Below are 12,434 nucleotides of genomic sequence, written 5' to 3'. Positions count from 1 at the left end.
AAAAGTTACCACTTTAATGTTAGCATTCTAACAGTTAGCTTGTGTCACGTACCAAGTGATATGAGTAAGGTGTATGGCAGGGGAATTAGAGAAAAAAAGTGCAAACCTAGCTAAAAAAAAAATAAAAAGTTAACACTTTAATGTTAGCATGCTAACAGCTAGATTGTATCAAATACCAAATTATATGACTAAAGCTGGGGAATGAGGGAAAAAAAAGTGTGAAATTAGCATTTTAATGTTAGCATGCTAACAGTTACCTTGTGTCAAGTACCAAGTGATATGACTAAGGTGTATGGCTGGGGAATTAGAGAAAAAAAGTGCAAACATAGCTAAAAAAAAGTTACCACTTAGGACAAAAAAAGTGCAAACATAGCAAAAAAAAGTTAGAATTTTAATGTTAGCATGCTAACAGTTAGCTTGTGTCACATACCGAGTGATATGACTAAGGTGTATGGCAGGGGAATTAGACAAAAAAAGTGCAAACTTAGCTAAAAAAGTTAGCACTTTAATGTTAGCATGCTAACAGTTAGCTTGTGTCATGTACCAAGTAATATGACTAAGGTGTATGGCTGGGGAATTACACAAAAAAAGTGCAAACTTAAATAGAAAAAAGTGCATACTTAGCTAAAAAAAAAGTTAGCACTTTAATGTTAGCATGCTAACAGTTAGCTTGTGTCACGTACCCAGTGATATGACTAAGGTGTATGGCTGGGGAATTGGAGAAAAAAAGGTGCAAACCTAGCTAAAAAAAAAAATTAAAAGTTAACACTTTAGTGTTAGCATGCTAACAGCTAGTTTGTATCAAATACCAAATTATATGACTAAAGCTGGGGAATGAGGGAAAAAATGTGTGAAATTAGCATTTTAATGTTAGCCTGCTAACAGTTAGCTTGTGTCACGTACCCAGTGATATGACTAAGGTGTATGGCTGGGGAATCAGACAAAAAAAGTGCAAACATAGCTAAAAAAAAAAAGTTAACATGCTAACAATTAGCTTGTCATTAGCATCAGCTAACATGCTCACACGCTTCGGAGTGTTTGTTAGTGTTTTTAACCTACAATAGCATTCTTTTTGTAGTGTTTCACTTGTACAAGTTAGCACTAACAGCTGTGGAAATTCCAATTTCCCGTCCATCCGTAGCGTATCTACTCGTGTTGATTGTCCATTCGCCACTCCAGGTAGCGTTTGTTGGTTTTACAACACAACTAAAACCATTCGTAGTTCTTAAAGCTGTCCGTGGGAGTGTTAGCCCCGCCTACCTTGCCCCTTGCCGTACTTGGCGCTGTGCGTCCACGCGGTGGCGGCGACGAAGCCCAGCTGGCGGCACAGCACGTTGGCGTTGGCGAGGGAGAAGTCGTCGTCGCAGATGCTGCCCCACTCGCCCGCGTGGAAGAGCTCCACGCGGCCCTCGTTGTGTTTGCGCGGGTAGCCGGCCAGCCGCACCTTCAACCGCTCCGCCGGCGGCGGCGAGGGGCCGGGGGTGGCGGCGGCGGGCGGCGTGGACTGCGGCGAGCAGCGCGGCGAACACAGGGCGAGGATCAGCAGGAAGTGCTTGGAAGCCAACATTATTTCACCTGGAAAAAAAGAACAAGATTATTATTTTATTCCTGCTTGTTAAAAGAACAATTACATTTTTTCCCTACGCTTTAAACATGCGGCTTATAAAACGGTGGGGCTAATTTGTGGATTTTTTTTTTTTTTAAACAAACAAATACATTAAATATTGGCGTTAGTTTGTGCTTCGGCACCATCTTGTGCATTTTGTTTCGAACAAAGCTTCAAAAAATAAGTACCATTGCCATCCGTAGCGTATCTACTCGAATGGGTTCCGAGTCACGTTTGTAAGTTTTACAAAATCCCGTGTGTGATGTCCGTAAGAGTGTTTTTACGCACATTTTTACGGTATAGCTCGGTTGGTAGAGCAACTTGAGGGTTCCAGGTTCGAGACCCGCCTAGTCACTGCCGTTGTGTCCTTGGGCAAGACACTTTACCCACCTGCTCCCGGTGCCACCCACACTGGTTTAAATGTAAAAATTATATATTGGGTGTCACTATGTAAAGCGCTTTGAGTCACTAGAGAAAAGCGCTATATAAATATAATTCACTTCACTATTGGAGTGTAATGTAGCTAGCGCTGTTAGCATGAGCTAATATGCCAACCCGCTTACAAAAGTTTTTGCTGGTATTACGAACTCACAATGGCTTTACTTTGGGGGGGGTTGTCGGAAGACGCCGTACTTACGAGTTTTTACGTGTAACTGTACAAAACGAGCTACATGGCTAGCCTAAAACGTTTCAAATGCTAACATTTAGCATGTGGGCAAAAGTTAGCATGTTTCATATGCCAAGTTGTATGACTCAAAGGCTGCAAAAATAGACAAAGTGTAAAATTGCATGAAAAAACTTAGCACACTTGAGTTAGCTTGCCAGCATGCTAACAGTTGACAAATGGTGTGAATGGTTGCAAAACTAGCTCAAAAAGTTAGCAAGTTAATGTTAGGACGTTGACAAGCTATAAATAGCATGCTAACAGTTAACAAATGGTTCAAATGGTTGCAAAACTAGCTTAAAAATTAGCAAGTTAATGTTAAGACGTCGGCAAGCTATAAATAGCATGCTAACAGTTAACAAATGGTGTGAATGGTTGCAAAACTAGCTCAAAAAGTTAGCATGCTAACGTTAGCATGATAACAGTTAGCACGTTTCATATGCCAAGTTATATGACTCAAAGGCTGCAAAAATAGACAAAGTGTAAAATTACATTAAAAAACTTAGCACACTTGAGTTAGCTTGCCAGCATGCTAACAGTTAACAAATGGTGTAAATGGTTGCAAAACTAGCTCAAAAAGTTAGCAAGTTAATGTTAGGACGTCGGCGAGCTATAATTAGCATGCTAACAGTTAGCTTGTGTCACATACCAAATTGTATGACCCTAAGGTGTATGGCTGCGAAAATAGACAAAAAAAGTGTCGAATTACATTAAAAAAAAACTTAGCATGCTTAAGTTAGCTTGCCAGAATGTTACTGTTTAAATGCTAACAGTTAACAAATGTCACACACCAAGATGTGTGGCTGTGGTGTAAATGGTTGAAAAATCTAGCTCAAAAAGTTAGCATGCTAATGTTAGCATGATAACAGTTAGATTAGATGAAAAAACTTAGCACACTTGAGCTAGCTTGCCAGCATGCTAACAGTTAACAAATGGTGTAAATGGTTGCAAAACTAGCTCAAAAAGTTAGCAAGTTAATGTTAGGACGTCGGCAAGCTATAATTAGCATGCTAACAGTTAGCTTGTGTCAGATACCAAATTATATGACCCTAAGGTGTATGGGTGCGAAAATAGACAAAAAAGTGTAAAATTAGATTTTAAAAAAAACTTAGCATGCTTAAGTTAGCTTGCCAGCATACTAACAGATAAATGGTGTAAATGGTTGCAAAACTAGCTCAAAAAGTTAGCATGTTAATGTTATGATGTCAGCAAGCTAACATTAGCATGCTAACAGTTAGCTTGTGTCACATACCAAATTATATGACCCTAAGGTGTATGGCTGCAAAAATAGACAAAAAAGTGTAAAATTAGATTTAAAAAAAAAACTTAGCATGCTGAAGTTAGCTTGCCAGCATGCTACTGTTTAAATGCTAACAGTTAACAAATGTCACATACCAAGATGTGTGGCTGTGGTTTAAATGGTTGAAAAAACTAGCTCAAAAAGTCAGCATGCTAATGTTAGCATGTTTCATATCCCAAGTTGTATGACTCAAAGGCTGCAAAAATAGACACAAAAAGTGTAAAATTACATTAAAAAACTTAGCACACTTGAGTTAGCTTGCCAGCATGCTAACAGTTAACAAATGGTGTAAATGGTTGCAAAACTAGCTCAAAAAGTTAGCAAGTTAATGTTAGGACGTCGGCAAGCTATAATTAGCATGCTAACAGTTAGCTTGTGTCACATACCAAATTGTATGACCCTAAGGTGTATGGCTGCGAAAATAGACAAAAAAGTGTCAAATTAGATTAAAAAAAAAAACTTAGCATGCTTAAGTTAGCTTGCCAGCATGCTAACAGTTAACAAATGGTGTAAATGGTTGCAAAACTAGCTCAAAAAGTTAGCAAGTTAATGTTAAGACGTCGGCAAGCTATAAATAGCATGCTAACAGTTAGCTTGTGTCACATACCAAATTATATGACCCTTAGGTGTATGAGTTGCGAAAATAGACAAAAAAGTGTAAAATTAGATTTAAAAAAAAAACTTAGCATGCTTAAGTTAGCTTGCCAGCATACTAACAGATAACAAATGGTGTAAATGGTTGCAAAACTAGCTCAAAAAGTTAGCATGTTAATGTTATGATGTCAGCAAGCTAACATTAGCATGCTAACAGTTAGCTTGTGTCACATACCAAATTATATGACCCTAAGGTGTATGGCTGCGAAAATAGACAAAAAAGTGTAAGATTAGATTTAAGAAAAAAACTTAGCATGCTGAAGTTAACTTGCCAGCATGCTACTGTTTAAATGCTAACAGTTAACAAATGTCACACACCAAGATGTGTGGCTGTGGTTTAAATGGTTGAAAAAACTAGCTCAAAAAGTTAGCATGCTAATGTTAGCATGTTTCTTATGCCAAGTTGTATGACTCAAAGGCTGCAAAAATAGACACAAAAAGTGTAAAATTAGATTAAAAAACTTAGCACACTTGAGTTAGCTTGCCAGCATGCGAACAGTTAACAAATGGTGTAAATGGTTGCAAAACTAGCTCAAAAAGTTAGCAAGTTAATGTTAAGACGTCGGCAAGCTATAAATAGCATGCTAACAGTTAGCTTGTGTCACATACCAAATTATATGACCCTAAGGTGTATGGCTGCGAAAATAGACAAAAAAAGTGTAAAATTAGATGAAAAAACTTAGCACACTTGAGTTAGCTTGCCAGCATGCTAACAGTTAACAAATGGTGTGAATGGTTGCAAAACTAGCTCAAAAAGTTAGCAAGTTAATGTTAAGACGTCGGCAAGCTATAAATAGCATGCTAACAGTTAGCTTGTGTCACATACCAAATTATATGACCCTAAGGTGTATGGCTGCGAAAATAGACAAAATAGTGTAAAATTTGATTTTTAAAAAAAACCTTAGCAAGCTTAAGTTAGCTTGCCAGCATGCTACTTTTTAAATGCTAACAGTTAACAAATGTCACACACCAAGATGTGTGGATGTGGTGTAAATGGTTGAAAAAACTAGCTCAAAAAGTTAGCATGTTTCATATGCCAAGTTATATGAATCAAAAATGTAGGGCTGCAAATATAGACAAAAAAGGGTAAAACTAGATTAAAAACATAGCATGCTAAAGTTAGCTTGCCAGCATGCTAACAGTTAACAAATGTCACACACCAAAATGTGTGAGTCTAGTGTAAATGGTAGCAAAACTAGCTCAAAAAGTTAGCACGTTAATGTTAGCATGTCAGCAAGCTAAGATTAGCATGCTAATAGTTAGCTTGTGTCACATTCTAAGGTGTTCGGCTGCAAAAATAGACAAAAAAGTTTAAAATTACATTAAATAAAACTTAGCATGCTTGAGTTAGCTTGCCAGTATGCTAACAGTTAACAAATTTCACACACCAAGATGTGTGACTGTGGTGTAAATGGTTGCAAAACTAGCTCAAAAAGTTAGCATGCTAATGTTAGCATGTCAGCAAGCTAACACTAGCATGCTAACAGTTACCTTGTGTCACATACCAAGTGATATGGCTAAGGTGTAGGGCTGGGGAATTAGAGAAAAAAAGTGTAAAATTTAGCACTTCAATGTTAGCATGCTAACATTAACATGCTAACAGTTAACAGTCATATACCAAGTTTTATGACTGGTGTAAACGGTTGCAAAACTTGCTCAGAACATGAGCATGCTAATGTTAACAAGCTAAAATTAGCATGCTAAAATGTTAGCTTGTGTCACATACCAAGTGATATGACTTGGGTGTATGGTTCGGGAATTGGAGAAAAAAGTGTAAAAAGCATGCTAACAATTAGCAGTCCCATACCAAGTTTTACGACTGGCGTAAACGGTTGCAAAAGTAGCTCAGAAAGTTAGCATGCAAATGTTAACAAGCTAACCTTAGCATGCTAACAGTTAGCTTGAGTCACATACCAAGTGTAAAATCGGTCCAAAAAAGTTAGCCTGCTAACCCTTTAGCATTAGCATGCTAACACTTCAATGTTAGCATGCTAACAACTAACAGTCCCATACCAAGTTTTACGACTAACGTAAACGATTGCAAAAGTAGCTCAGAAAGTTAGCATGCAAATGTTAACAAGCTAACGTTAGCATGCTAACAGTTAGCTTGAGTCACATACCAAGTGTAAAATCGGCCAGAAAAAGTTAGCCTGCTAACCCTTTAAAGTTAGCATGCTAACACTTCGATGTCAGTATGCTAACAATTAGCAGTCCCATACCAAGTTTTAAGACTGGCGTAAACGGTTGCAAAAGTAACTCAGAAAGTTAGCATGCTAATGTTAACAAGCTAACGTTAGCATGCTAACAGTTCGCTTGAGTCACATACCAAGTGTAAAATCGGTCCAAAAAAGTTAGCCTGCTAACCCTTTAGCGTTAGCATGCGAACGCTTCAATGTTAGCAGGCTAACAATTAACAGTCCCATACCAAGTTTTACGACTACCGTAAACGATTGCAAAAGTAGCTCAGAAAGTTAGCATGCAAATCTTAACAAGCTAACGTTAGCATGCTAACAGTTAGCTTGAGTCACATACCAAGTGTAAAATCGGCCAGAAAAAGTTAGCCTGCTAACCCTTTAAAGTTAGCATGCTAACACTTCGATGTCAGCATGCTAACAATTAGCAGTCCCATACCAAGTTTTACGACTGGCGTAAACGGTTGCAAAAGTAACTCAGAAAGTTAGCATGCTAATGTTAACAAGCTAACATTAGCATGCTAACAGCTCGCTTGTGTCACACACCAAGTGTAAAATCGGCCAGAAAAAGTTAGCCTGCTAACCCTTTAAAGTTAGCATGCTAACACTTCGATGTCAGCATGCTAACAATTAGCAGTCCCATACCAAGTTTTACGACTGGCGTAAACGGTTGCAAAAGTAGCTCAGAAAGTTAGCATGCAAATGTTAACAAGCTAACGTTAGCATGCTAACAGTTAGCTTGAGTCACATACCAAGTGTAAAATCGGCCAGAAAAAGTTAGCCTGCTAACCCTTTAAAGTTAGCATGCTAACACTTCGATGTCAGCATGCTAACAATTAGCAGTCCCATACCAAGTTTTAAGACTGGCGTAAACAGTTGCAAAAGTAACTCAGAAAGTTAGCATGCTAATGTTAACAAGCTAACGTTAGCATGCTAACAGTTAGCTTGAGTCACATACCAAGTGTAAAATCGGCCAGAAAAAGTTAGCCTGCTAACCCTTTAAAGTTAGCATGCTAACACTTCGATGTCAGCATGCTAACAATTAGCGGTCCCATACCAAGTTTTAAGACTGGCGTAAACGGTTGCAAAAGTAACTCAGAAAGTTAGCATGCTAATGTTAACAAGCTAACGTTAGCATGCTAACAGTTAGCTTGTGTCACACACCAAGTGTAAAATTAGCCAAATAAAGTTAGCACTTCAATGCTAGCATGCAGTCAGGTTCGATGATGTAATGAAAAACAGGGAACCCAACAGCAAGTGAAGGTGCAACAAAAACAACGACTCCAACCGGAAAGAGAAACAAAATAAAAGCACCAGGACCGGAAATAAACGTCATTAAAAGAAAAGTGGAATCACGACATGAGTTATGTTCATTTAATAGTTGAAAATCATAAAAAGTAAAAAAAAAGGGATGACTTTAGTTCCGCGCATGTGTAGCTGACATCTAATAGTTGCTAACTTTGTCGTGTTTTCTGCCGCTTACCTTCTTTCCGCACGATGTCGCGCCGTGGAAAGGACGTCCACGTCCACGGTGGAGAGGGATCGCTGCTGCGGCAAACGGAGTGCAGTTAGACGGGAAGAGTCCACGGAGGTCCTGCGCTCAGACTGCCAGCTGTACAGGCGGGGGAGGGCTGGGTCTACTGGCCGGGAGAGAGGCGCACACACACGGACTCTTTCATGACTCACACCCCGCCCCCCTTGTGGAGGAAAAAAAAAAAAAAAAAAAGTCTAAAACGTGACTGTTCTTCATTTTCCTACAGCATTCCCCAAGTGGGTCACGTGACTCTCGGCATCCAGGCGGGAGCCACAGTGACGTCACAGTTCTTTAGGTACTTTTTTTTTTGCAAATAACTTATAAATATAAACGGAATACAATGATTAGCAAATGTTGAATATGCTACAAAGACAACATATTTGATGTTCAGACTCATAAACTTTATATTTTTTGGCAAATAATTAACTTAGAATTTCATGGCTGCAACACGTGCCAAAGTAGTTGGGAAAGGGCATGTTCACCACTGTGTTACATCACCTTTTCTTTTAACAACACTCAATAAACGTTTGGGAACTGAGGAAACTAATTGTTGAAGCTTTGAAAGTGGAATTCTTTCCCATTCTTGTTTTATGTAGAGCTTCAGTCCTTCAACAGTCCGGGGTCTCCGCTGTCGGATTTTACGCTTCACACATTTTCCATGGGAGACAAGTCTGGACTGCAGGCAGGCCAGGAAAGTACCCGCGCTCTTTTTTTTACGAAGCCACGCTGTTGTAACGCGTGCTGAATGTGGCTTGGCGTTGTCTTGCTGAAATAAGCAGGGGCGTCCGTGGAAAAAGATGGCAGCATATGTTGTTCCAAAACCTGTATGTACCTTTCAGCATTAATGGTGCCTTCACAGATGTGTAAGTTACCCATGCCTTGGGCACTAATGCACCCCCATACCATCAACTTTGCGTCGATAACAGTCTGGATGGATCGCTTCCCCCCACAATGTGGAATATTTCAAAAAACCAATAGAAATGCGGACTCGTCAGACCACAGAACACTTTTCCACTTTGCATCAGTCCATCTTAGATGATCTCGGGCCCAGAGAAGCCGGCGGCGGTTCTGGATGTTGTTGATAAAATGGCTTTCGCTTTGCATAGTAGAGCTTTAACTTGCACTTACAGATGTAGCGACCAACTGTATTTAGTGACAGTGGTTTTCTGAAGTGTTCCTGAGCCCATGTGGTGATATCCTTTAGAGATTGATGTCGGATTTTGATACAGGGATCGAAGGTCACGGTCATTCAATGTTGGTTTCCGGCCATGCCGCTTACGTGGAGTGATTTCTCCAGATTCTCTGAACCTTTTGATGATATTATGGAGCGTAGATGTTGAAATCCCTAAATTTCTTGCAATTGCACTTTGAGAAAGGTTGTTCTTAAACTGTTTGACTATTTGCTCACACAGTTGTGGACAAAGGGGTGTACCTCGCCCCATCCTTTCTTGGGAAAGACTGAGCATTTTTTAGGAAGCTGTTTTTATAGCCAATCATGGCACCCACCTGTTCCCAATTAGCCTGCACACCTGTGGGATGTTCCTAATAAGCGTTTGATGAGCATTCCTCAACTTTATCAGTATTTATTGCCACCTTTCCCAACTCCTTTGTCACGTGTTGCTGGCATCAAATTCTAAAGTTAATGATTATTTGCACAAAAAAAATAAAGTTTATGAGTTTGAACATGAAATATGTTGTCTTTGTAGCATATTCAACTGAATATGGCTTGAAAAGGATTTGCAAATCATTGTATTCTGTTTATATTTACATCTAACACAATTTCCCAACTCATATGGAAACGGGGTTTGCAAAGAAAAATCCCCAAATAACTTCAGCTGGAATACAGGACTCTCTGAAAAATGGTGGTGTGGCTGTTTTCAAGATGCACAATAAGGAGGGGCTTGAAGAAAAATGGGCTGCATGGTCGAGTGGCCAAAAAGTTCCATTTTTTTGGTCTCATCACTCCAAATGATTTTGATCCAGAAGTTTTGAGGCTTGTCTCTGTGCTGTTTGGCGTAATGTATACTTTGTGACATTTGCGCAGAAATGGCTTTCTTCTGACGACTCGACCATGCAGCCCATTTTTTGGGACGAAGGACCCTATTGTATTTCTAAGGTTTTTTTATTATTATACCGCCGCCTCTTTGAGCTGTAATTTGACCCCCTTAACATGCTTCAAAACTCACCATATTTAACACACACATCAGGACTGGCGAAAATTGCGATTTAATAAAAAAACTAAACCCCCAAAACTCAAAATTGCGCTCTAGCGCCCCTTAAAAAAACACACAGACAAAACTGCTTGTAACTTACGTTAGGAATGTCGTAGAGACATGAAACAAAAACCTCTATGTAGGTGTCACTTAGACCTACATTTCATTCACTAACATCCTTATGTAAAATCAACAGGAAGTTGGCAAACACCCCTTCAAAACAAAAGTTTCCTAAAAAAATGTCATTTTTGCCTCTTTGAGCTGTTATTTGACCCCCTTAAAATGCTTCAAAACTCACCAAACTGGACACACACATCAGGACTGGTAAAAATTGAGATCTAATAAAAAAAAAAAAAAAAAAAACTTAAAATTGCGCTCTAGCGCCCCCTAGGAATAAAACAGACAAAACTGCTCCTGGGAAGAAAGCACAAACAAAACTGCTTGTGACTTCCCGTAGGAATGTCGTAGAGACATGAAACAAAAACCTCTATGTAGGTCTCACTTAGACCTACATTTCATTCACTAACATCCTTATGCAAAAATCAACAGGAAGTTGGCAAAAACCCCTTCAAAACAAAAGTTTCCTAAAAAAAAGTCATTTTTGCCCCCTTAAAATGCTTCAAAACTCACCAAACTGGACACACACATCAGGACTGGCGAAAATTGCCATCTAATAAAAAAAACTAACCCCAAAACTTAAGATTGCGCACTAGCGCCCCCTAGGAATAAAACAGACAAAACTGCTCCTAGGAAGAAAACACAGAGAAAACTGCTTGTGACTTCCCGTAGGAATGTCGTAGAGACATGAAACAAACACATCTATGTAGGTCTCACTTAGACCTACATTTCATTAATTGACATCATTCAGCAAAAATCAACAGGAAGTTGGCAATCACCCCTTCAAAACAAAAGTTTCGTAAAAACCCGTCACCTTTTTTCAAACATTATCTCCTCTGTTGTGTCGGCTTCAAACTCGCACAGGAGAGAGATTGAACCCTTCTGATTAAAAGTTGCGCAAAGAGTTTTAATAACTGCTCCGGTTTTTTATTTTACGAGCCTTCAAAGAACTGCTGCACTGATGCTGCCATCTCGAGATGGCCGCTTAAAAGCAGGAAGCACCAGCATGACCACACAATGCAGAGAAGGTAGGTAATGTGCAGGTAAAGATATGTTGTCTGGGTGAAAGAAGGAGGCACCAGTTTGACACCAGGATACAGAGAAGGTAGGTAATGTGCAGGTAAAGATATGTTGACTGGGTGATGGCAGGAAGCACCAGCATGTATGGGTGACAGAAAGAAGCACCAGTGTGACCCCAGGATGCAGGGAAGGTAGGTAATGTGCAGGTAAAGATATGTTGAATGGGTAAAGGCAGGAAACACCAGCTAAAGTCGGTGTTGTCCATCGCTGCTTGCAGCTTTAATTCTTACCAGTTTCACATGTCGAGACAAAAATGTCAGGAGACGTCTATCATGACGGGACGCACGTTAAAGTCTCAGGAACCTGGAAATGAACAGGAAGTCGGCCAACTTTGTTTTCATCTTCCATTTTTTACGGTGATAAAAAGGGGATGTACGCAGCAATTTCTATAGGGCTCTGCAAAAACATTATTTTGCAATTTATCATCCCCCATCAGTTTAGTATCTGGCTCTCATCACATTTGTTTGACCAGTTGATCTGCTGTCTCTCTTTTCTGAGGTTATCAGGTTGACCACGGAAGATGCACTCTCTCACTATTATGTTAGATCCACTATGGACTGGACTCTCACTATTATGTTAGATCCACTATGGACTGGACTCTCACTATTATGTTGGATCCACTATGGACTGGACTCACACTATTATGTTAGATCCACTATGGACTGGACTCTCACACTATTATGTTAGATCCACTATGGACTGGACTCTCACTATTATGTTAGATCCACTATTGACTGGACTCTCCCTATTATGTTAGATCCACTATGGACTGGACTCTCACACTATTATGTTAGATCCACTATGGACTGGACTCTCACTATTATGTTAGATCCACTATGGACTGGACTCTCACACTATTATGTTAGATCCACTATGGACTGGACTCTCACACTATTATGTTAGATCCACTATGGACTGGACTCTCACTATTATGTTAGATCCGCTATGGACTGGACTCTCACTATTATGTTAGATCCACTATGGACTGGACTCTCACATTATTATGTTAGATCCACTATGGACTGGACTCTCACACTATTATGTTAGATCCACTATGGACTGGACTCTCACACT

The 12,434-nt window shown here is 39.6% G+C and overlaps 1 protein-coding gene across 4 annotated transcripts in view; it reads right to left on the bottom strand.

The window, feature by feature from the left end:
- Positions 1-12,045, bottom strand: part of loxl3b (lysyl oxidase-like 3b) — a 60,838-nt gene extending 48,793 nt beyond the window's left edge. Inside the window, exons 1-3 of one of the 4 annotated variants that reach the window (XM_061886184.1) lie at positions 11,591-12,045; positions 7,900-8,113; positions 1,261-1,575 (exon numbers count right to left, since the gene is read on the bottom strand). In XM_061886184.1, coding sequence (XP_061742168.1) covers positions 1,261-1,567 — 307 coding nt within the window. In that variant the 5' untranslated portion in view covers positions 1,568-1,575; positions 7,900-8,113; positions 11,591-12,045. Of the gene's footprint in view, positions 1-1,260; positions 1,576-7,899; positions 8,222-11,590 lie in introns of those variants that run through there. The other 3 variants (XM_061886182.1, XM_061886180.1, XM_061886181.1) reach the window with 3 other exon arrangements.
- Between the last annotated feature and the right edge of the window lie 389 nt (positions 12,046-12,434).

The sequence above is a fragment of the Nerophis ophidion genome, linkage group LG24, assembly GCF_033978795.1.
Source record: "Nerophis ophidion isolate RoL-2023_Sa linkage group LG24, RoL_Noph_v1.0, whole genome shotgun sequence".
Classification (NCBI taxonomy): Eukaryota; Metazoa; Chordata; class Actinopteri; order Syngnathiformes; family Syngnathidae; genus Nerophis; species Nerophis ophidion.
The sequence above is the reverse complement of the archived record's forward strand: the minus strand, read 5'-3'. Positions and strand labels throughout refer to the sequence as shown.